Source organism: Urtica dioica, chromosome 8 (genome assembly GCF_054948205.1).
Source record: "Urtica dioica subsp. dioica isolate 48M chromosome 8, U.dioica_male_clone48M_v1_H2, whole genome shotgun sequence".
Taxonomy (NCBI): Eukaryota; Viridiplantae; Streptophyta; class Magnoliopsida; order Rosales; family Urticaceae; genus Urtica; species Urtica dioica.
In genome coordinates this window covers 27,728,604-27,752,746 of record NC_142763.1, presented here as the reverse complement: position 1 = coordinate 27,752,746, position 24,143 = coordinate 27,728,604, and the positions used below count along the sequence as shown (strand labels likewise).

The 24,143-nt window shown below is 35.2% G+C and overlaps 3 protein-coding genes, 1 long non-coding RNA gene and 1 other non-coding gene across 7 annotated transcripts; 1 reads left to right on the top strand and 4 right to left on the bottom strand.

Annotated features, from left to right (window-relative positions):
- Positions 1-713: 713 nt before the first annotated feature.
- On the bottom strand, positions 714-4,402 carry LOC149388837 (uncharacterized). Of its 2 annotated transcripts, XM_089623686.1 has the most exons (12): positions 4,275-4,402; positions 4,072-4,171; positions 3,888-3,996; positions 3,612-3,700; positions 3,395-3,451; positions 3,152-3,260; positions 2,962-3,063; positions 2,792-2,856; positions 2,015-2,118; positions 1,854-1,918; positions 1,182-1,236; positions 715-1,064 (listed from the first exon to the last, which is right to left on the bottom strand). In XM_089623686.1, exons 1-12 carry the CDS (start codon positions 4,330-4,332, stop codon positions 904-906), a joined length of 1,074 nt encoding a protein of 357 aa, XP_089479812.1. In that variant the 5' UTR covers positions 4,333-4,402; the 3' UTR covers positions 715-903. The 2 variants fall into 2 exon arrangements, with proteins under 2 accessions (XP_089479813.1, XP_089479812.1); XM_089623687.1 differs by lacking the exon at positions 3,395-3,451 and having other exon boundaries at positions 714-1,064.
- A 49-nt stretch (positions 4,403-4,451) lies between these two features.
- TRNAA-UGC (transfer RNA alanine (anticodon UGC)) lies at positions 4,452-4,524 on the bottom strand. The gene has a single exon. It is a non-coding gene; the product is annotated as a tRNA-Ala (tRNA).
- A 498-nt stretch (positions 4,525-5,022) lies between these two features.
- On the bottom strand, positions 5,023-5,735 carry LOC149388835 (histone H2AX-like). The gene is made up of 2 exons (XM_089623038.1): positions 5,465-5,735; positions 5,023-5,359 (listed from the first exon to the last, which is right to left on the bottom strand). The coding sequence occupies exons 1-2, from the start codon at positions 5,666-5,668 to the stop codon at positions 5,138-5,140; spliced, it is 426 nt and encodes a 141-aa protein (XP_089479164.1). The 5' UTR covers positions 5,669-5,735; the 3' UTR covers positions 5,023-5,137.
- A 2,136-nt stretch (positions 5,736-7,871) lies between these two features.
- Positions 7,872-9,567, top strand: LOC149388834 (uncharacterized). 2 transcript variants are annotated; one of them, XR_016300818.1, is made up of 5 exons: positions 7,872-7,953; positions 8,052-8,173; positions 8,303-8,427; positions 8,534-8,701; positions 8,886-9,567. It is a non-coding gene; the product is annotated as an uncharacterized LOC149388834 (long non-coding RNA). The 2 variants fall into 2 exon arrangements; XR_016300819.1 differs by having other exon boundaries at positions 8,300-8,427.
- Positions 9,568-15,424: 5,857 nt separating this feature from the next.
- LOC149388833 (protein VAPYRIN-LIKE-like) lies at positions 15,425-17,374 on the bottom strand. The gene is made up of 2 exons (XM_089624222.1): positions 16,611-17,374; positions 15,425-16,201 (listed from the first exon to the last, which is right to left on the bottom strand). Exons 1-2 carry the CDS (start codon positions 17,170-17,172, stop codon positions 15,498-15,500), a joined length of 1,266 nt encoding a protein of 421 aa, XP_089480348.1. The 5' UTR covers positions 17,173-17,374; the 3' UTR covers positions 15,425-15,497.
- Between the last annotated feature and the right edge of the window lie 6,769 nt (positions 17,375-24,143).

The following is a 24,143-nucleotide window of genomic DNA, read 5'->3' as shown; positions in this document are numbered from 1 at the left end:
GTGCGTAAAGGACCCAGAATAGCTGATTAATTATGAGATTCTTGACCAAAACCAAAAGATATTGGCCAAAAAAAAAAGCTTAGTACGCTCCACAGAGCACAAAAGCGCTTTTTATTATCTATTGCCCTAGGACCATCTTAGCAATGGATTACATGGTCGGTTTAAGCACAACATTTACCATGAATAACTATAAGAATTCTAACTATAAATAAATAAGTGCCAAACAGCAATGCAAAACTTGTTTAAGAAAGAGAAAGAAAGAAAAAAAAAAGCAATGCAAAACTTGTACAGCTATAAAGTACAAAGTACAAACCAACTGAGTAATGTCATTTACGACGGACACCTAAAATGCCCACAATAATTTTTTTTTGAGGAAAAAATGCCCACAATAATTTATTACCAAAGAAAAGTGGAATTCGAAATTTTTTTTAAACGCTGCACTTCAGATTCAGAGCGATTAAAAGAGACTCCACGTCCGAATCTCAAAAAAACCAAATTCTGAACCAAGTGTCTAATAGAAAATAGCTACTTTCCAACAGCTCTTTTCAACTTTACTTATGTCTATCATATCTTTTGAGCAAAAAAAATAATAAAAAAAACGTCTATCATATCTGGATCCACTTGGTTAAAACAAAAAGAAATCTGTTAAAAGAAACGAGCAATAATACCCTCTCTTTTTTTTCTTTTCTTTTTTTTAACTTATGGCTATTAGTGACGGAGTTATGAACTCATTCAATTTTGCACTAACATCATGGTACGATGAAATTTATTTCTACTTCGCTGTTGGTGTTTACCTGGTCACTATTGATATCTATAATTTATATTAATTAAAATTCCAGATAAACTGCAAATATATTCATAGAATTTGATATCTGGAATCAAGTACAGGTATATAAATGATGATTACGGACATGGGTTAGGATACTTCTTATGAACCTTGGTAATTTCCTCGATTACATCTGGTGAGAGATTAACCGTGCCAGCATTAATAATCTCCTGAAGCTGCCAAGGTTTTGTAGCTCCAACAATGACGCTTCCAACCAGAGAGTGTCTCAACACAAAAGCTGCAACATCCCAACATATAAATAAAATAAAATAAATGAACAAATATGTATATCTGTGTGTGTGTGTGTGTGTGTGTGTGTGTGTGTGTGAGAGAGAGAGAGAGAGAGAGATCAAACCAATAGCAAGAGATACTGGATGAAGACCAAATTTTTCGGCTATTTCAAGATAGTCCTGTAAATAAATCAGTGTAATAAGAATGAAAGAGAGATCTTGAAGCTGCTACTAAAAGACCAGATTATGGAAGCACATAAATCCTTCAGCACATTAAGTCTAGAAATCCTTTGTCTTTGGTCTAAGGATCAGGGCAAACCCATTAAATGGCAATAGAGTGCTAGAACTGTTTTCTTGGCGACCTGTTGGGGAATTTGGAATCGATGGAATAAAAATATTTTAAAGACGTAACTTTCCACCCTGAAGATCTCTGGGACAGTATTTTCAGGAGCATTGGATTTTGGATTTCGACTCTTAATTCTGATTTTTCTAGCTTTAGCCTTTCTGTTTTATCTCGAGACTAGCCAAGTGTGATCTAGTTTGTATTTTGCTTCGTTCTAGATGAAGCTTTCTTTAAAAAAAAAAAAAAAATCAGTTTCTCTTTAAAGAAAAAGTACTATATATTTTTTAATTTTTTTTTAAATGATTACAAACTCCGCATAAGAGCATAAAAGGCGCGTAATAATACTGTTGCACGTAAGAAAAAACATGGATTGAAAAGAATCCGCAAGATAAATTTAATACACTGCATCGAGACTGTAACAAAAAGTTGCATTGTTGTTTAGAGATCTACAAACCTTAGTGGCGGCTTTTGTAATCCTCTTTGAGAGGTTATATCTTGATTCCCCTTCTGAATACCGGCCTGCAAAAAAAAGGAAGAACACAATCTACGTGAGACATTCGCATCATAAGGACAAAGAAAAAATTTACTTATCAACGAATCTGACGATGAAAGGACCTCTAAATACGTTCATTCGAGCACATCTCGGACCTCCATCAGCCATGTAGTACTTTCCGGAGAGTATGCCCATTGCAAGAGGGCTATAGGCCAACAGGGTTATGCTGCAGAAGTTTTTTCGCCAACAAAATATGAGCGACCGAAATGATATGAAATTAATTGTTTGAACAGGCTTCGAACAAGAAAGTGCTGTCACCGGAACATCTTAGAGAGACATTATAAAATAATCTCATCGCGGAATAATCTGATACTGATATAACCAAACTATAGCATTGTAGAGAGATTCCACCAATCAACTTCATTTGTTGTTTATCGTAAGAATGGTCATTGTAAGCATTGTCTGTATTATGCTATACTCTAAATGAAATCTCCAATCATACATGGGAATATGCCCTTTTTAGTGTCGAATTCCTATTTCTTATTTCTATACATATCAGTGGCGGACTGTGGAGGAAGAAATATAAATTATTTATATTTTTTTATCTTTTCTCTTCCCTCACGTCTCTCTCCCACTCTCTCTAATTTTATTTCGCTCGCTCTCCAAACTTTCTCATCTCTTTCTCTCATACTTCTTTCTTAATTATTGTTTTTACCTTTTATCTTTAAATAATGTGTTTTATGAGCATTATTTATCTCTTTTCTATCTATATACTAAAAGTTAAAATATATTTCTTCATAATTCTAGTGTCTGGTTATTTCTCAATAAATACTTCAGACTTCTAAATTTTTTACATTAACCATTGTGACACCAGCAATCAGGTTACCCACAATGTATACCTCTCATGATGACAACATTCAGCAAGTCCAGAATCAAAAGTTCGGCAAAGCAAGTTGTACGAGTTCTATAGCAAAGAAAATAAGTCTGTTTCAGTCTAAAACCCGAGCAAGAAAAGGATAGAGTGCAAAAAATATCCCCAGGAATGTTCTGACTGAATGAAATACATAACCTGCAATGATATTATTTTTGGAAATGAACGGTTTTGTTCAGCTGCCTGAACAAACTTCATCACACCATATGGTGTCTCATTGCTGAGACCAACATATCTTATCTGCAAGCAAAACCTCCACTAAGCCGAAAACACACTCTACTTAAAAAAATTTAAGTTTAAAGCCACTTAGTATTATATAAAAACTAACCTTTCCAGCACTAACAGCTCTTGCAAGAGCATCAAGTTGTTCCTCTACACTAACAGCAGAAAATTGCCTGGTCGGATCATACTCGGTCTCTCCAAACATGGGAACATAGCTATCAAAGAAATCCGTACCGATGAGTCAGTTTAGGAAGCATTGCAGACGAATAAACATCACTGATCTAGTACAAGGAAGAAAAAAAACATCACTCTTCCTGTATACAAATCAAGGATGAATCGACATACAAACCGATCAGGCCAGTGAATCTGATAAAGATCTATGTAATCTGTGCGCAGTCGTAGTAAACTGCATGAAACAAGAAATATCAAAACGTATACAAAATTCAACAATAAGAATGAGAGCTAAAAACATTAGTTCAGACTTCGAACACCCTCAAACGGTTCGTAATTAGTTCAGAATTCAAACTCCTCATCTAAAGCCGCAAATCAGGAACAATATTCCAAACCTTTTATCTATGGCCTCGGTGATGTTTCTAGCGTCCAAGCAATGAGGCCCTCCTCGAATCCAAGTCATCTGCCCGGATGGTCCAGAAACCTATAGCAATCAAAATCGCCTCTTCTGAGAAACTGGCAGGCTTTCAATTTTGACAGATTGTATTGTGATTCTTCAACAAAGTCCTTACTCCTTATTCAATTTTGTTTTAGGATTTGGCACAGTACCATCTTCAAATAAGTTTTGCTAGGGTTTGATTTTGTGAGAAAAATTGAAAAGTAAAAAAGACCTTTGTGGCCAAGACGACGCGGTGGCGAGAGATTTTACGGTCACGAAGCCAGCGGCCGATGAACTCTTCGCTCCTCCCCTGAGTCTCGGCGCGCTGAGGAACCGGGTACCTGCAATGCACTTTTCTTCGAATTACGCAACGGAGAGAGAGAGAGAGAGAGAGAGAGAGAGAGAGATGGATATACATTTCAGCGGAATCGAAGAAGTTGATGCCGGCGCGGAAAGCTTGGTCGAGGAGGCCAAAGGACTCTGCCGACGAGCTCTGCTCACCAAAGGTCATGGTTCCTAAGGGGGAAAGGATTTAGTTCAGAAAAAAAAAAAAAAAAAAAAAAAAAAAAAAAAAAAACCAGAGAGAGTAAGAGAGATGGCGAGAGAGAGAGAGAGGAACCGAAACAGAGCCGAGAAACAGAGAGTTGTGGAGCGAGGTTGATGAGAGGAACCGCCATTTTTGTGCTAACGGAGTCGCCGATGCCAAATTGGCGCCAAGGGTTTTACTTTTGGTTCATAAATCCAGCAATACACGGGTGATAATGATATACAAAATCTTTTTGAGCAAAAAATAATATGGAGATGCAGGGTATCGAACCCTGTACCTCTCGCATGCAAAGCGAGCGCTCTACCATTTGAGCTACATCCCCTTGATCAATTTCAGTTAATATAATTAAATTAATATTATAGGAAAACAAATTGTAAAATCCATGATTTTTTTTTCCATCAGAAGGTAAATTCCATGACTTGACTTCGTGAAGAAAACAATTCATTGTTAATTTGTTAGGGCTTAGTCCTAGAAACGACCCCTTGAATTCAATATATCGATTTCAAAGTAAAGGTAATTTATAAGGTTTTGATGTTTGCAACTGCTTTCATGTATTAAACCAATTTCCTCAGCACTGATTAGAGCCTGGTTATTCAAGATTTCTACTCTTTAGAGATGCCACAACAAGTCCTCTTTATTTGGAAGTTCAGTTAAGAATAAGTTTCTCGTTTTTTTAATTTCAAATCTTTGTGTTCGAATTCAGAAACTTTGCATCACAAAATTTGAATTTGTAAGTGAATGTTCTATGAAAATTTATTCAAATTCTCATTTCCCAACAAAAAAAAAAATGACTAGCATTTCACTCATACATCAACAGCAATTAGCTACCGAATCATGTATATCATAAAAACAAACAATATACTAAAAAAACAGAAAGAGGAGAGCCACATTTCTTTACAGTACGAATCATAAGATCATCAGAACCAGAAAAAACCCTAAAACTCCTGAGACACAGAACCGATCTCGGCTTTTCCTCTGCCGGCCTTCTTGGGGATAAGCATCTGGTGGATGTTCGGCAAGACTCCACCGTCGGCGATGGTGACCGATCCCATAAGCCTGCTCAGCTCCTCGTCGTTCCTCACCGCCAGCTGGATGTGACGTGGCACGATCCGGCTCTTCTTGTTGTCCCTCGCGGCGTTCCCGGCCAACTCCAAGACCTATTCAGAGTAAACAAAATTAGAACAAAATCGGAGGAAAAGAAGAAGAAAAAAAAAACCTAAATCGACAGAAATTGAGGCTCAATTGCAGATTGATGATCGCACCTCGGCGGCGAGGTATTCGAGAACGGCGGAGAGGTAGACCGGAGATCCAGAGCCGACGCGCTGGGCATAGCGGCCGGCTTTGAGGAATCGGGCGACGCGGCCGACGGGGAACTGAAGGCCGGCCTTTTGAGATCTCGACACAGACTTGGTGCCGTTTAGCTTGCCTCTCCCTCCGACCTTTGTCTTCCTGGCGACGGACTCCATTGATTGCGATTCGAAGATTATGTGTGTACTAGGCGGGAAGAAGGCTTGTGAACGAAAATTTTGTTTTAAAAATTTAAGGATTGCTGGTTTGTTTATATAGTGAGAAAGGAATGAATGCTATTGGCTGGTTTTCGTAGAGCGCGGATTGCCAGCATGGAGTTTTTTTATTTTGATATTTGATCCGACGAGAAAAATGCAATATTTTTTAGACGTGTGTCTCGTTTATATAAGATTAATTACAATTGTTTTTTCTTTTTTTTTCTTCGATTACCAAAATGCCTTTACTTTTTTTTTATTTTTTTGTTTTTGGAGTAAAAATGACTTTTAAATTTTGAATGATATAAGTTAGAGGTTGTAATCTGGTTTTTTTCATGTGTTCTCACCGTTACAACTAATTTTTTAAATTCAAACTAATTTTATTAAAAAGTAAAATCAAATCAAACCAAATAAAAAACAATCGAGTTGTTTTAGTGTTTTCATATTATTTTTTAGACGCACAACTGTATAACTCATACTCTCAATAATTCACATGTTCTTGATCAATATAGTCTAAGGAATTTGTTTAATTTAATTAAGCAACATTAATATTATTAAAAAAAAGATAGATTTTGTTGCATTTCTCCCATTATATAATTAGTTCATTTCATCTATTTGTAATCTTATAAGAAAGGATTAATGTTATCGAGTTGGTTTGGTTCAACCCGATCGCACAATCATCAAAAATCAAACCAATCCGAAAACATTTGCGATTTGAGTTGATAATAACTCGAACTTCTTCGAGTTTTGATGGAGCGATTTAAAAAAGGATGCGGTTTCGGATGATTGGTTTTTTTGGTTTGACGGTTTTAATGAACATTCGACATAAATTTAAAATATAGTTTTTATACTCTAAATGCTAACATATAGTTTTTATTAGGGGTGGCAATTTGGTCCGGACACGAAACACGAAACGGTTACGACACGATTTAAAGCGGATTTGGATCTCAATAAATGGGTCGGTTCTTAATTGGATCGAACACGCTAACACGATTAAATAATGGTTCAAAACGATACGATTACGGTAACACGATAAAAAGCCGATTAACACGATTATTAAATGGTCGACACGAAACACGATTACGACCCGCACGAATATGATCCAATTAACACGATTACGAGTAATAGCACGATTACGATCCATTTAAACACGATTAATATCATATATGTAAAATTATAAATTTATAACTATAAACATAAAATTATAATTATAAACATAAAATTGATATCAGAAAATATGATGTAATAAAATAAAGTATATTCGTATAATTATTCAATTTTAAAGAACGATATTCAATTTAATATAATTCAAGGAGCCATAACCAATTTACAATCACAATAACAATGGTCTCATAATAACGTATCATATTCAAATTTTCTTTTATTTCATTTCATATTGAACAATCACAATAACAATAGTTTGCTAATAACGTATCATATTAAATTTTATTAGATTTCAATCCATATTGAACCATTGCAATTTACAATCACAATAACAATAGTCTCATAATAACATATCATATTCATATTTATTTGATTTTAATTTTAGTCAATTCATATCGAACAATCACAATTACTATACTATCATAATAACGTATCATATTCAATTTTTATTCAATTCCTATCGAACAATCATAATTCACAATCGCAATTACTATAGTCTCATAATAACGTATCATATTCAATTTTATTTGATTTTTATTTTAATGCAATTCATATCGAACAATCACAATATCTATAGTCCCATAATAACGTATCATATTCAATTTTATTTGATTTCAATTCAATTCACATCGAACAATCACAATTCGAAACTCACAATCACAATAATGATAGTCTCATAATAACGTATCATATTCACTTTTATTTGATTTCAATGACTTATTACTTCCATTTGTTTTCGATTTCTCCTAAAAAATTAATTAGTTCACTTTACTTTACCAATGTTATTTTTTTATGTAATTAACAAACTATTATTATTTCATTTAATTATAAACTTATATTATTATTATTTCATATAAGTATAAATTTGAAGATTAATATTGAGATTTAAAATCCCTCCAATGCATTCCCTCCATTTTCTACATAAAATTTCAAACTAATTTTTTTATTTTGTTGTACCCTCGTCACTTTCCCTCCTTTTTGGCCTAATTTTTTGTGGGAAAAAAAATGAAACGCATAAAGTAAATACAAGACATGTCAGCCCATAGACGCAGAGAGGTCAGCGTTCAATTTCTTCTTCGATGCAGGTTAGTCTCTCTCTCTCTCTCTCTCTCTCTCTCTCTTAAACATACATACACACACGCACATACGGAATATATATTTACATATGATTCTTTGTTTGCAGACCTGTGAGCGAAGATGACCGACGTCCAAAAGGGCATTTTGTGCGCTCAGCAGAGGAGAGAAGTCATGGCCTTGCAAAACATGATTAACAAGCAAATCAATCTCCTCTTCACCTTTGACAAGGTAATGTCAGTGGTCTTTCTTTGCTCAGTTATGCCCAAGCGCAGGTCTTCTTTTTGGGCTCCGATTTTATCATAATCCCCAAACCTCTCTCTCTCTCTCTCTCTCTCTCTCTCTCTCTTGTGCAAGAAGTTGGGAATATGATGGATGGGAAAATTACACGGGCCTGGAAGCTAAAATCTGCTGCTATAATAGAGTGCTGGTCAAAATGGGCATTGACTGGCAATTCACAAGATGATGTGAAATGGGTGGTAACGGTACGAAATTTTAAGATAATAATGTGTAATGGAATATTCAGTAACTCTTTTTAATCTTCTATTAATCAGTCTCGTGTCTTTCGTTTTTTCTTTTATGGTGGTGTAGCTTTTCCATTTTATCTTCTCCTGTCTGAAGTCTAGCTTCAAGATTATCGTATTTGCTGGATGTACCCGTTGACTTGTCAACCTTGCCCAAGACTGCTTTTGAACTGCTGGTGTGGAGACTTATCTCTTGGAAGGCTTTATCCATTAGTCTTTCGAACTTTATGCCAAGGTGAGTACTCTGTGATTCCTTGACCAGACACTGAATTCCCTAGTTTTATTTATCATGGCTTTATCTATTGACTATGCTTAATTGCTTACTTATGGGCTCTATTGGTTGTTTCTTGAAATTGGTTGTGTTTCATCGGAAATTGGCAGTGAGACTATAAATGTGTTTTTTCCCTTATTTCTTACAGGTTATAAAATGGACGTGGGGCAGCACCGTCGATCACCACCGTTCTCGAAGCTCATCGTCGATGTTCTAGCTTTTGGGTCGCCATTGCGGTACTAGCTTTTGGGTCTCCGTCACTATTGTTATTTTTGATTCGCATCGCCACCGTCCTCGATTCGCAGCGTTGTCAAATTTTTGGTTTGAGCTTAAAACCCTTACTTATTTCTTTCGTTTGGATGCATTTTTTTTTCATTTTCTTAAAACTCTTGGTCCTTCATCAGTACTTGGTTCCGGCTTGCTGATTTCGGCCTCGATTTCAGTGGACGACAACATTGTTATTACACATGATTTGGGAAACATGAAGTTTTGCTTATTTTTTTTTATCTATAGTTTATTTTAGTTTGTCTGGTTAAAGTTTGCCTCCCTTTATTTCTTTTACGGCGTGGTGTTTGTTGATGAATTTTAATTTTATTAGTCAGTTATGTTTATATGTGATCATGGCAGTGAAGATTTATAATGCTAGCTGAGAGGGATTAGTTTAGAGGTTGAATTTGTTGATTACTCGAGTTTGGTCTAGAGGTTGTTTTTTAAAGGTTGAGATTTGGCCTAGAGGTTGATTTATAAAGCTAGTTGATTACTCCAGCTTGGTTTATAGGTTGATTTTGTTGATTTACTAACAGCACCATCAATATCATGTTGTTTGTATACCTGTGACCCTGTTTTAGGTCTTTTTTTGTTGTTGCTATAAATGTGTATGTATTCACTATTTTGCACATATAACTATATCTATTTTGTTGAAATTATAATTAATCATCTTGAAAAGTTGTTTACAAAAGTTAACTACATTTAATGATTAATGATGTTTACTAATCAAGAGATATTGTAATATACATGTGAGTAATTATCTCTAAATAGTTAAAAACGATTGAAACACGATTAAATTAACCATTTAACACGATTATTAAATGGTTTAATTTAAACGGATATGGTTTTGTAAAAAAATAAATGGTCGGATTTGAATCTAAGTTTCAAACACGATTAATAAATGGTCGGATTTGGTTCTATCGCATATTTTCAAAAACACGATAAACACGACACGATTACGACACGAACACGAATTTGCCATCCCTAGTTTTTATCATGTTAATAGTGTTTCATCTCCAACCTAGTATTTAATGTTTGACAAAACCAACAACAACAACAACAAAAAAGTTGATTCTTCATTGTATTTTTTTTTAATGAAATAAACACACATTGCGTATGATACACAATTCAAAATGTAATATTGTTAATCGCGTTTTTGGATTATCACTAAGAACCGTTCTTATGGCCGGACCCTGTGAGCACACGTAGGTTGGGTTTGGTGAAGTTCTTCTCTTTTCGTCGTGTTCATATTATTCGGATCTTCGGGTCCTTGAGTTTCTGGATCTTGGGATCTTTCGCATTCATCGTGTTCTTCGTTGAGTTATTGAGTCTTTGCTTCTTTAAGTCTTCAACCCTTTGAATCTTCCACGTTCTTCGTGTTTTTCACGTGTTCGTGTTCTTCGCGTTCATCGTGTTCTTCAGATCTTCGAGTGCCCGGGTCTTCGGAGCTTCGAGTCTCCGAGTCTTTGGGTCTTCCACGTTCTTCGTGTTATTCTCCGGGTCTTCGAATCCTTGCACCTTCACAGAAACCACAAGAAAATGAGAATCTAGAAGGACGCGGAGTGTTTTCCATCGGCGCGCGCTCCGACGCTCAACATTAGTCGTGTTGTATTGTGTTATTGGTGAACAATTTGTACTCGTCTCTGTGTTTTCTATAGAGAGATAGAGATTTGTTGTGTGATTTTTGTAGAGTTTGACTAGTTGAGAATGGGTGGGGTATTTATAGGAGCCAAGAGTTTGGTGAAAAGTACTTGGTTGGGTGATCAAGATGGTCGAGTGGTCTTAGCCGAGTGAAGATGGTCGGGTGGTCTTAGCTGAGTGAAGATGGCCGGGTGATCTTGGCCGAATGAAGATGGTCGGATGGTCTTGGCCGGGTGATCTTGACCGAATGAAGACGATCGGGTGATCTTGACCGCGTGAAGATGGTCGGGTGATCTTGGTCGGGTGATCTTGGCTGGGTGGTTATTTTCTTTGGTCGACCGGGTGGTCATGTTTATGGTTTTGTTTTGAAGATTTGTCAAGGAGTCTAACTTGAAAACATGTTTTGAGAGTCTCTTTTGAGAGCTTATTTGAGAGACTTCTTATGAGCGTTGATCGGGAGTTTGGCCTGTGAGTTTGTTTGTGGGTTTGGTTCTTGTGTATCAGCTTGATATGTCATTTTTTGCTCTCGGGTTGTTAAAAAATAAACGAAAAATGTGATATTTGTAATATAACATTTTTTAGCGGAGGTATATGTCATTTATATTAAATTGAAGGGATATGTCTGATATTTCTATAAATCGAAGGGATAAATCTCGTATTTTGATTAAAACGAGAGATACTCTTGATATTTTTCCTATATCAAAATTAATTATCCTATCAAATTAGAATAAACTAAAATTATTTGATATGCAATTTTGTGATAGATCAATAGAAGTACACATAAAATATATACAATAAGTATAAGTATTGTGGTTGATGTGTAGTTAGATAAATTAATTTTATATTATTGAAATTTGGAGTATAATTATTATAATGGTCTTATGTGGTTAGTACTTCTAACATGACAATGGTTGTTTGTGTATTTACGACACTTAATTGGTATTTTTAAAAGCTAGATTTAGTTTTTTGGTCACTGAATTGTCTTGTTTTTGGATGTGTATTGATTATCGAAGATGACTATTGCGAGTTTGTTTCTGCAACCATGAATTAATATGTTAAAATTAGATTAAGTTGTTGGACAATAAATTTTCCTGTTTGTGTGTAGATTTTCACTAGTTTGTGTGTTTTGGACCGTGGTTTAATAATTTTTTAAGATTGATTAAGTTTTTTGACATTGATACATATTGTTCGTGTGCTTATTTACTTAACGGATTTAGATTAAAAAAAATTAAAAACAAATGATTAAATTTATTTATAGTGAAATTAAACTTAACTTGAGCATATTTCTTCCCTTTTTAAGGTGACTTGGACAATAAATAAAAAAATAAAAGAGGCGTTGTGTTTAGTTTTTTGTCAAATTTGAATGGGGACTCTCAAGTCTCAACTATAAATTATTTATTTATTGTTTATCTACTTTTGAATTTGTCATTTGACGTTGATTAGTTCTAAACTTATAATTTCGCAATATTGGACTTGTGCGTTTTGATATAAAAAAAATTAATAATAATAAGAAAAAATTTAGTCTGCACGCCCGTGCATGTACCTAAGGTTCGTATTTTTTTTTAACCTAGTATGGTCAATCTCATTGTTAATGAACTACTAAAGCCAATCTTGTTTATTTTGTAATCAATGATATGACTTTCTTTTTTAAAAATTGTACTGATTATGCAGTCATCTTAGATCATCTCCAACTCATTTAATAATGAAGTTGGGCAATAGTAAAACTTCAAATATGGAGTTTAATTATTCATTCTACTTCAAATAGTAAATTGTACTGATTTTTTTGTGTTAAATATAGAGTAGTGAGTTGGAGATGAAACACTATTTGATACGATAGAAATTACATTGTGAAATGTAAAAACTGCATTTTAAAGTTTTTGGGTTGGAGATGATCTTAGACGCTGCCAAATAAAATAAATAAAGTGTTTTATAATTCTTTACTCCATCTTCTGAATATAAAGAAATTAAAAATTATAAGTCCGTTAATATATTATACATTGAAAACAACTGCAATATATAATAGGGGTCTTCTTGCAAAATTGCCAATTGAAAGCCTAGTGCAATGCAGTTAATCTTTCATCAACTAAATCATGCTAAGTTTGACTTTCAAAAGTTTAACGGAATGAGAAACTACTACGGTGTAATAACGCTTCAAACTAGGGTTTGAGACTTTATACTTCGTTTAACTCGCTCCACTTATGACTTGATCCGAACTGTTCTACACTGTGCAATCATATCTTCTTTAATGGTCGTGATTTGTTGCTCCGCTCTTCATGTCTGATGTTGATCTTTTCTTCAATTTCGCAAGTTGTCGTTTTCTCTATTGGAAAAGCTTATATTAAATAAAGTGATTTAACTATTTAAAGCTTTATTTTAAGTTCTTCACTAAAAGACGAAATAGTGTGTTGTTATTGAGAGAGTGTGTTTGTGAGTGGGAAATAGTCTCACATGGAATAAACACAAAGGTGTTGAGCACCTTATATAAGTTGCATTTAATAACCATGAATAAACAAGTGGTAGAAGGGGAATATGCCATGTGGATGTGAGGTGGAGGTGAGGTGGCGCTTTGTAGGCGCAATTTGGCACTTCGGGTCACGTGGGCTCGTGGCGAGTCCGGCGTAACGGCGCGGTCCGTGGACTTCTCGCGGCGATTCTCACCAACAGTCGCATCTCCTCCTTCGGTGGTTATTTTTTGTTATCGTTTGAATGGACAATCACGTCGTTTCATAAACGAATGGTCGTTTGGCCAACGGTCGTGTCGTTTGCGTCTGTTCCTGTCGTTTGAACGAAATGATGCTTTTGTTCGTCGAACCTTTTCACGAACATGTACGATTTCTTTATAAACCGAGTTCGGTTTCAGAAATCAACACATGGTTTTCGAACCTGCTCTCTCTTCCCCGAAACACTTTTCCCAGAAAATTGTTTTTTGTCTATTTTCGGATTTCACTTTGTCTTGGTGCAGTCCGAAATAAGGTTTGTCGTATTCTGCAGTATTCTTATTCTAAACCTTAAAACACTTTTGGGGTACAGGAAATACTATAAGAAAATCGTTTCCATGCGTGATTCAAGCATCGACGTCTTCAACTTCGAAAATTTTTCTAACATTCTCTTCATAGGATGTCAGGCTTGTTTGTATTGACAAGCGGGCTTAGCCCGTATGTTAATTGTTGTATCTCTTGCTACTCCAGCAATCGAATCGAAGTTGGCAAATTTTGTATAGAAAGGTTAGCAATTTAGCGAACTTATATGTACACTAAATTCATTCTGGTTTTATAACCATATTTTTATTTCAAACGTTGGTTTTTTGTGCATGTGGGACAAATGTCAACACTTCACTTGCCTGATTGAATGTAAATAATTCACTCACTTTCTATGACATTTGTAACTTTAGCTATTTCTTTGTTGCACTAAGATTATCAAGGCTCTTGGTCCAACGGGATATCTAATGGTTGGAAATCATATATGTAGCTAACTTAACATAACCAAATAATTTGTGTATTAGAGTATGAATGTGAGAAATTATAGATATCAAATAAAAACACCAAAGTTCTTCGATAGATGCTAAATATAGGCATGATCGAAATAAAAGTTTTAAAACTCTTAAATCATGAATCTTAGACTATTAAAACTCATATTTTTTTTTTGTTGGAGTAGCAAATATTATATAAGTATGTAATGGATTTAACCTATACATTATACATTATAGAAAAACGAGGGCAAAACTACCCACAATTTTAGATGGGATACCCTTTGTTATCAATTTTTTTTTCAACGAAAATACCTAATATCACAATTCAGTTCCACCGTTATTATTTTGAGCGTTATGATTGACGAAAATACACGGGTCAGAATCCTGTGATGATATCATTTTAACATAAAATTTCAATAAAAAATTATAATTATCATCAACGTATATATCTTACGATATAATTCAAAAATCACACAAATAACGCAAAATTATCATAAAAAAACTTATGTTAAGCTGCAGTTTTTTTTGTAAATACTAAATATATCGCAATTACAAAAAATTATATAATTATTTATTGTTTTACTATCTTACTCATGAATCTTTAACATATTAATTTATTTATTGTTCAAATATCTCGCACAATACTCTTTTTAGCGTTTTACCCATGCAGTTTTGTATTCCACGCGGCATGGGACTAATGTTAGTCAAACATCACGGTATACCTCAGACGATACATTGTAAAAGCAGAGGTGTTGTAGTGGATTGTGGTTTGTGGAATTTCAATCCATGATGCCCACACGCGAGAGGTCTCGCGAGGTCACGGCGTTGAGACCTCGCCTTGAGGTCCCGACATCAGGCGGCGGCACCGGGCCGGGGTCTTATGTTGATGTGTTATTAAAAAAAATAGATTCGTTTATTAATTATTTTCTTTAACGGGAAAATAACTCCTAATATATTATAGGTGTTGAATGGAATTCTATTCGTACATAAAAACTCTATTTCTATTATTTGGTTCAAAATTCCCTTGATTTATCCCTATTTTTACGATTTACTCATGCGATAATTAGTTTACCGATTATTAACAGCAACCCTACATTTCTTATTTTGTAAAAATGAAAGCTACGACGGTGGCGGTAAACAACATGTCAATCCTTGATTGAAACTAATAATTTTGTAAAATAGTCAATATTATTTAAAAACTATTTAGATAATTAAATATGTGTTGATATCAATAAATGTATGTACACAAAAGTAAATACTAATACTAAAAAAAATAATATACGGTTGTTTTAATTTATTAGTTAGCTTCAAATGACTATTTTGTATAATTTGTTTTTATTAAACAAAAAAAAAACGCATATTCACGATACACGGAATTCGGTTCTAGGCAGATTTCAAAGGGGCTCTTTCCCGCCGCCTTGTCACCCGGACGCACCCGCCGTGCTCCCCAAGCAACGCCACCACATCGGCGTGGCCGGCCTCAACCGCGCACCGCATGGGAGTATACCCTTCCCCGTCTTCAACGTCCACGGCCGCCCCTCCGGCGATCAAGGCCCTCGCGCACTCCACCCTCCCTTTGAGCGCTGCCGAGTGGAGCGGGGTCCACCCGGACGGGTCCCTCCCGTCCGCGGCCGCCCCTCCCTCCAAGCACACCCTCACGCCGGCCTCGTCCCCGACGCGAGCCGCCCTCCCGAGGGCGTCGTCGAGCCTGAGCGCCGCCATCACGAGCCCCTCCGCGTGGCCGCTCTCGGCCGCCACCCCGTAGGGCGCCTTCCCCTCCCCGTCCACCGCGTACTTGCACGCCCCCCGCCGGAGCAGCGACTCCACCGCCCCAACCCGCCCCTCCGCCGCCGCCTCGTGCAGCGCCGTCCTCCCTCTCCCGTCCCGCGCGTCCAGATCTCCCCCCGCCGAGAGGAGAAACTCTAGAGCCGCCACGTGTCCCTCCCTGGCCGCCACGTGGATCGGAGACCTGCCGTCGGAATCCGCGGAGTTTACCTTTGCTCCCGAAGCCACTAACAGCTTTGCAGTCTCCGGGCTCCCGGACTCTGCCGCAAGAGAAAGAAGGGATCTTCCACCTCCGGAGTCCGCTGAGGAGGGACATAAATAACATTAACTTATCAAAATGGAAATTGTAGTGTAATTTCTTAATTATAAGTAAATCAAGAAGGGGTCAATTCGTTATTTGATTATTATTTATATATGAATGCATCAAAAATGTAAACCGATCCGCCATTTCTGGACTTCAGCGCTGGACGTAATACTTATTACGATAAACAAAAAATTAAGGTAAAAGTAATAATTAGAACAAGATTTCTGAAAATATTTTAGTATAATTTTAAATTGGAAGCTTTTTAATTTTACTATGTAAAAAAAAAAAAAAACTATCAAAATAAATTAAGATTAGAATATATTAAAAAAAAATTAAACAGAAGCTAATTATATTGGTTTTAATTACGTAAATATAAATAGAGTGAATATCCCCAAAGTAAAACGTACCTCCGTGCACACAAGCTCCGGCGGCGATCATGGCCGAAACCGCACCGAAATTCCCGCGCCGAACGGCCACCGGAAGAAGCCGGTCAACCTGAAGCGCCGTACAGCCAGAGAGAGCTCCGGCAAGGAAGGGCGCGACGAGCCCGAGCTCGGGGTCGGCCTCAGCCACAAACCGGACCACAGCCGGGCCGACGAAGGTGACAGGGATAACAGCGTCGACGAACACGTGGCGGTCGGTGGAGGAGAAGATACGGCGGAGATCCTCCGGGGTGGCTTTCCCGGTGGGGACCATCGCGGAGCGGACGGTGACGGCGTGTGGCGGCGAGCGGAGCGGCGGAGACTCGGAGGGGCCGAAGAGGATCGCGAACGGCAGAGAAGATAACGGCGGGATAACGGCGAGGGGTATTTTGGGAAATTCGATGGCGTTTTCGGTGTCGGAAGTGAGGGAGACAGCGACGGAGATGGCGTGCATGAGGTTGGTGAGTCTGAACGCGCCGCCGCATTTTTCTCCAGGTTTGAATATCACCTCCACTTCCTTCACATCTGCGTTTACCAATCTATCCATGATGTAATTGTAACACAATTTGATTCTCAAATTGTTTTGTTATATGTTCGTCAAGCTTAGAAGAAGAGTAGTGTCCAAAAAATTGAGAGTCGCCGTTGATTGACGTGTTTTAGTTCATGAGAAAGCACATCTTTTTTATTATTTTTAATGCCGGCTTTGGAAATTTATCCTGTTTGGCGGCTCTTATGAAATTTTTTTTTTTTAAATGTCAATGATATATTATTGGAACAAACTCTACTGAATAGGTCGATGACCCCTTCAATTAAAATTTTAGATTTTAATAATAATAAATAAAAAATTAAAACGACAGTCTAATTATATATAATTCTTCTATATAATATAGCAAAATTATGTGTATTCTTAGCTAATAATTAGATTAAAAGTTTAATATACGAGTCCGGACTCCGGACTAACTTATTTTGAAGTGATGTTTATAGTCCACCTATAATGACATCCTCGGACATTAAATACAAAGTCATACAGCAAACAATTTAACAATATTGCTATGATTGTCGTTCAATTTGATACGGCATGTTTAATTCAAGGTTTGAAATCTCGCGCTAGATGGGGGTATCTCGCGCGAGATCTCGCGTTTGGGAGGGATGCGAGAGGGATACGAGTATATCTCGCGAGTTTGGTCAAATCTCGCGCCCTATCTCGCGTACCCCTGAATCTCGCGCGCTAGAGGTGTAAAAGTGCTCAAATCTCGCCGTGTACCCCCGATCTCGCGCGGTAAGGTTCGAAACTGAATTTTTTTTTTTTTTTTGAATTTTGAATATTTTTTTATTAGATTGTTGAGTATTTTTTAATGGATTGTTGATATGAAGTTATTATAATCCGAATGTATGTAGTAATTTTAAATAATTTGATGATGTTGTTAATGTTGATTGTGATGAGTTTTATTTTATTCCGAATTTAGTTGGTAATTTGAATTATATGTTGTTAATCTTGAAGTCGTTTTGATTTTGAAATGGTTTATTTTTAAATCCGAATTTAGGTAGTAATTTATTTAATTAAATGTTGTTAATTCGAATTTAAATGGTGATGAGTTTTATCCCATGATACTCCCAGTGCTCGTGCCTGTCCCCGTCATCCCCGTCTCTCCCCCCATTTTAAGGGATTTTTACCAGCCACATGAGCCCCAACCTCGTATTCATTACCGATCAGGTTTTCCAAAATACTCCATTTATGTTGCATTAGATCAGTATAATTACGATCGTCACGTGCTTATATGACTACATATGCTCACATGATGACTTGGTACGAGTATTGCGTAATGCAAGACCAACAACCTCATACATTTCAAGGCCCTCGACACTCTACATACGAGTAGCGACAATGACTGTGAACTCTACTTTTTACTATGTTTTGGTTTGTAGTACACTTATTATATTTTGTGTTGTTTTGTGTGAGAACTCTCTATTATGTGTATAATTATTTGTTTTCTTTATTTAGTGTGATTTTGCTTGAGAACTCTATATTACATGTGTTATTTGTACTCTACTTAGAATTTCATGTCTGGAATTTTGTAAACTTTATTCTAAAATTTATATATATTGTGTATCCTAAACTTATACAAAATCATAATTAAAAAGTTGTTCAAATACCCTGCGGAATACCTTTTTTTTGCGGTATATCCCGCGAAATGCGGTATACCACACGGTACGAGATACCCCGAGCGTTCATCAAATACCACGAGATACCACGGTACGAGACGAGATACCCCACCCCCCCCCCCCCCCCCCCCCCCCCCCCAAAAAAAATGCGGTACGGCCGCGAGATGCGAGATTTTAATCCTTGGTTTAATTAATAATTAACAAACATTATATAATATTTGCATCAACTTTTTTCGAATATATTTGGAGAGATAATAAATATTAAATAGATGACGTCTCCCATAATATTATTTGTCCAGCTCTCATGCAAATGGCTGGATTTTTTTTATTCTTCCTAAATTTGAGACAGTCGCTATAAAAGCCTTGATTGCATCTTTTGAAACACTAGGATGTCTTTTGAGTCTTTTGGTGACATACTTGGCTTTCTTTGGTATTTCTTCTTTCCTTTCCGTTGAGAGTGCCAAAGACATTTTTTTATCCTCCTTTGAAGGCTTCATCGAGGCCTAGCTAGGCTTCTAAAATGAGCCTCCATTTTGCTCCACCGGAGACCAAAGTCATTCTGGCCAACGAAATTTAGGCGTAGCTCATACTTTAAGTGGCGTCTCAAGAATTGGTCAAATAACACCCCTGAAACGCGAACTAAGTATCGAAGTGACACATAGCCAATTCCAGGTCAGCGACGTCTAAGGTCTCAGTCAAATGCCACGCGAACATGTGGCCAATGTGCCAGTATGGCTCACATTCCATACGTCGTAGATTTGATGACGTGAATATATCTCATATTATCCGTAAAAAAACATATTTTTTCCTCAATTCGTCTCCTCCATCTATTTCCATAACTTTTCTCTCGTCATTTTTTCTTTTCCGCTTATCCTCCATTCGCCACCGGTCTTGCGAAACCCCTAAAATGTAGCTTATTAAGAATTGTATGTATGTGTTTATGTGCTAGCTAGTTTGGAATCATGATTTATATTAGTGACATAACTATTTAATAAGTTGCGTAGAACCGATTAATTGTCGAGAGAAATAAATTCAACATGAATTTCTTAATAATGAACCTTAGTGCGAGTATTGAAGATTTAATATGCATACACATATACTTTTTCAAAAAAAATAAAGAACATTCTTATCATTAAACAAGCAGAGAAAGAGAATCTGTAGAGATTACAAGATCAGTACACGAAGGAAATTCGAGAATCCAACAAACCTTGTATTGATGAGAAAGAGATTCGCAAGAGCTAACACATATGGGCTTCATTCTTCTTGCAAGGACAACAAACAATCGCCCTCCACCACATTGATACGAGTACATAGGCCTTGGGAAACATAGTACCTTCTCTAATGGAGAGACACTCTCGATAGCGAACAGTATATAACAAATATGACTTTGATTTATTCTAAGGATAAGAATTAAAGCAAAAATAGAGTTTTTGAGTCATAAATGTTTTTTTTCCCCTAGATCTGATAATCTTTTAAAAACTATAAATAGGAGTTTAAGATATTAGATTTATTTTACCAACCTTAGTATCCATCATAGTAAAAAATTTGTCCGTCTGACTAAGATTTTTGAGTCCCCTACTTCCAAGAAATGTTTTCAGTGATTCAAAGAATTTCTGTCATTAAATCTTCGAATACCCAAATTTAATGACAAGCTTCATACATTCAATAAATATGTCATTAAATATGAGTTTGTTTGAAGATTTAATGAAAGGTTTCCCAAATTCTTCATTAAAAAACATGTCACTAATGAGTTTGTTTGAAGATTTAAAGACATGCATGTCATCAAATACAGGATTTGACGACATTCATGTAATGAAATTTGGGTTTGCTGCAGCGAATGAAATTTCATCCCCTCGGCAAATGAAATTTCATTGTCGAATAAAAAAATTAGAGAGCGCCGATGCTATGAGGGAATATAGCATAAGGTAGTCATACAGGCAGCGATGAATTTCATTTTTTTTTATTATTGGCTTTTTTTTTAAGTACTCTAAAAATTTACAAACTAGCCCTACTTATTTTTTTTTTCAAATTAGCCTTCTGGAATTTTTTTTTTCAAATTTCCTCCCTAATGAGCTTTTATGGCTCTGTCACTACATACATGGACTGGAGAACCAGGGACTCGGAGGATTTCGCTTCAAAATGTAAAATGTTCAACTTTCATGTTTTCTTGGTGTCGAAGTTTAATTAAATAAATAAATAATCGTTCGGTCTTCTTTACCTATACAGTTTTCTCAGTGTATAAGAAGCAGATATAAAGGTCTGATATTTTATGTTATCTTAGTATATTTTACGTATACATATTTTATGCTAATGTCTTCTATTTTCTTGATTTCAAATTCTTGTCGTTATAAAACTCGTGTCGTATTTGATAAGAATTTGTGTACTGTTTTTTTTTTTTTTTTCTTCAAGTGTCGCCATGTTGTCACTTATCCGAATTTCAATAGGATAAGTAGATTATATACTTTAAGTTTGTTTATTTTTTGCGTTATAATGCACTTAGAGCACTTCAGGATTTGTATTGAAATCTGAGTTTTGTGTTTGTGTCTTCCGTTATATACATGATCAATCACTAGGACTCTTTCTCTTTTCTCGGTTTTGGCCATGGAAACTTAAAAAAAAATCATACAATTTTTTTTTTCTTTTTAAAGAACATAGGCGATACCATGAAAATTATTAAAAACTCTCACATATAGCGGAGAAAACCGTGATTATAGCTTTATTAAAATAAACGAGGCAAAAAAATCATATAAAATAATAATTTGAAACTAATTGATAAAATAAAATAGTAAAATTTTTTAAATTTTATCAAAGTAATCAATGTTACATTGTCAAATTTGTTTTTTTTGGCACTATCATTTTATTTTTTTGACACTATATATGAACAATCTATCACTCTCTAAAAATTTAATGACAGTGTTAACAAAATTATTGAAATCTAATACTTACACTTTTTTTTTAAAGTTTAACCATTTAACAAACTCATTCATTTTAATTGATTGTTTAGCTATAACAATGTAGAAATATTGCTTCTTTAATTTTTCTGCAAAACCGTTCGTTTCTTTTAGTAATCTCCGTGGTCTAAAACTCAACACCAGCTCAATGATCTTCGAAACTTTGAATGTTAGCTTTAACTGCCTTTGGGGTCCATGAACTACCTCCTATTGCTACTCATGAGCACTTAAACTACTCACTTCAACTCTGTTATTTTAACATGTTTTCTATTTTACATTTCAAAATTTATATCAGCTTGGTATTACAACTCTAATGTTTTATTCTTGTTGCGGAAAATTTTAGCCGACCTACCATTAAGCATGAAATGGAGTCTACCATTCTCAAAATAGTAATTAATGTCATTTTTGCGGTTATATTATTTCGTTGTTCTCTAGAGGAGTTTCGCCCGACGTATCTTAACACAAAATCAAGGTTGCGAAATCTCATTTTAGAGCAAAATTGTGCTTTTGGCTATATTTTTCAAAATTATATAAATATATAAATAATTTTCAAATTGTTTATGTTTTTGGACTTCACTAAAAACAAATAATAATTTCCTTGAAAAGTTATTAAAAATCTACAAAATTAATGGTTTGAAAAAACTACTTTGTTCATAAATTGATTTAAAGAACAAATTCAACATCACTTGTTAAGCATATATTTTATATTACAAGAACTTAAAGAAGTGGGGTTTCAGAAAAAAAAAAAAATGAATACGCCTAATTAAGGAAGTCTGTCACCGGACATCATGTAAACGTGGAAACAACCTTTGCACTCATCTAGGGGAACCAATTTATACTCTTCTTATCTCTCATCCACACATCATTTCCTACCATTTTTCTCGTCTGTCTTTATTATTATTAAGTTATTTCCTTCCCCTCTTGATTGTAAATTAAAAAATTAAATGTAGCAAAAGAGAGATTTATTGTTACATTGATCCATGAATTCCGTCATTGTTGTCACCATCCACCTTCGATCATCCGTAATATCATTATTAGTTTGTTTTATATTTGATGACACAGTCCTTAGCCTTATTTACTTGATACGATAAACATATTGTTTATCGTTACTGTATTGCAACTTCAACTTTACTAGTTTATCTTTTATATTTCGTGATATGTGTGTCGAAAGTTTCAAATTATTGTTACCGATTGATAAATCATTACGATTGAGGTAAACCATACTAAATAGAGTTCACACCAACCCATACCAAATAGAGTTCGCCGTAGTAAATAAAGTTCAAAGTTCACACCATATACAAACACAGTGTCTACATTCAAATCACTACTCGAAATGTATGAGATTGGTTGAAATGTATGAGGTTGGTTGTTCTGCAGTAGCCAATACTAATACCAAGTAATCGTCTGAGCATATGTCTTAATGAAAGTCTCCACAATGACGGTCATAGTTATACTACTATATTGATGATATATGAACTTAAATTCTTCAAAAATTAAAATAAGAAATACCATAATTTTGTCCAAGAATCAAATCATTTACCATAATTAGGAGCCAAATTTGCGATATTTATGGTATATTTGCGGTAAATTTACAATTTAACTTATATTTCGGGGAGCAATTTTTTATAGGGCCGGCTAAAGAACTAACCAAAATGACACCCATACTTTAAAATTATAGCCAAACTATTAACATATTTAGGAAAATAGTCAATTTATCATGACAACATTCTAATATTCCAATTATACCCTTAGGTTAATATTATTAACTATCATAGTAAATAATATCATTCATAACAAAAAAATTAGTAAATCTAATTAACAATAACAAAAACTACATTAAATCTTATTTGTCGTAACAAGAATAATAGTAAATCTTATTTACCGTAACAAGAACAATAGTAAATCTTATTTACCGTAACAAGAAAACAATAAATTTTATTTACCGTAATAAGAACAACAGTAAATATTATTTACCATAACAAGAACAAAAGTAAATTTTATTTACCGTAACATTTTGTAGTTAATATAACAGGAAAAATATCAGAGATGATGACTAGTTAATCTAACGGTAAATATAATTTACTAATTATTTCCGTGAACAATCGAGGACTAACAATCCGACAGTAAATCATATTAACCATTGAGTAAATCATTCGTTTCTATGATAAATATGACTAGTTAATCTAACAGTAAATACGATTTACTAATTATTTCCGTGAACAATCGTGGACTAAAAATCCGACAGTAAATCATATTAACCATTGAGTAAATCATTCGTTTCTATGGTAAATATGACTAGTTAATCTAACAGTAAATACGATTTACTAATTATTTCCGTGAACAATCGATGACAGTAAATCCGACATCAAACATAGAAAGCTGAGCGATCTGGACAATTAAACAG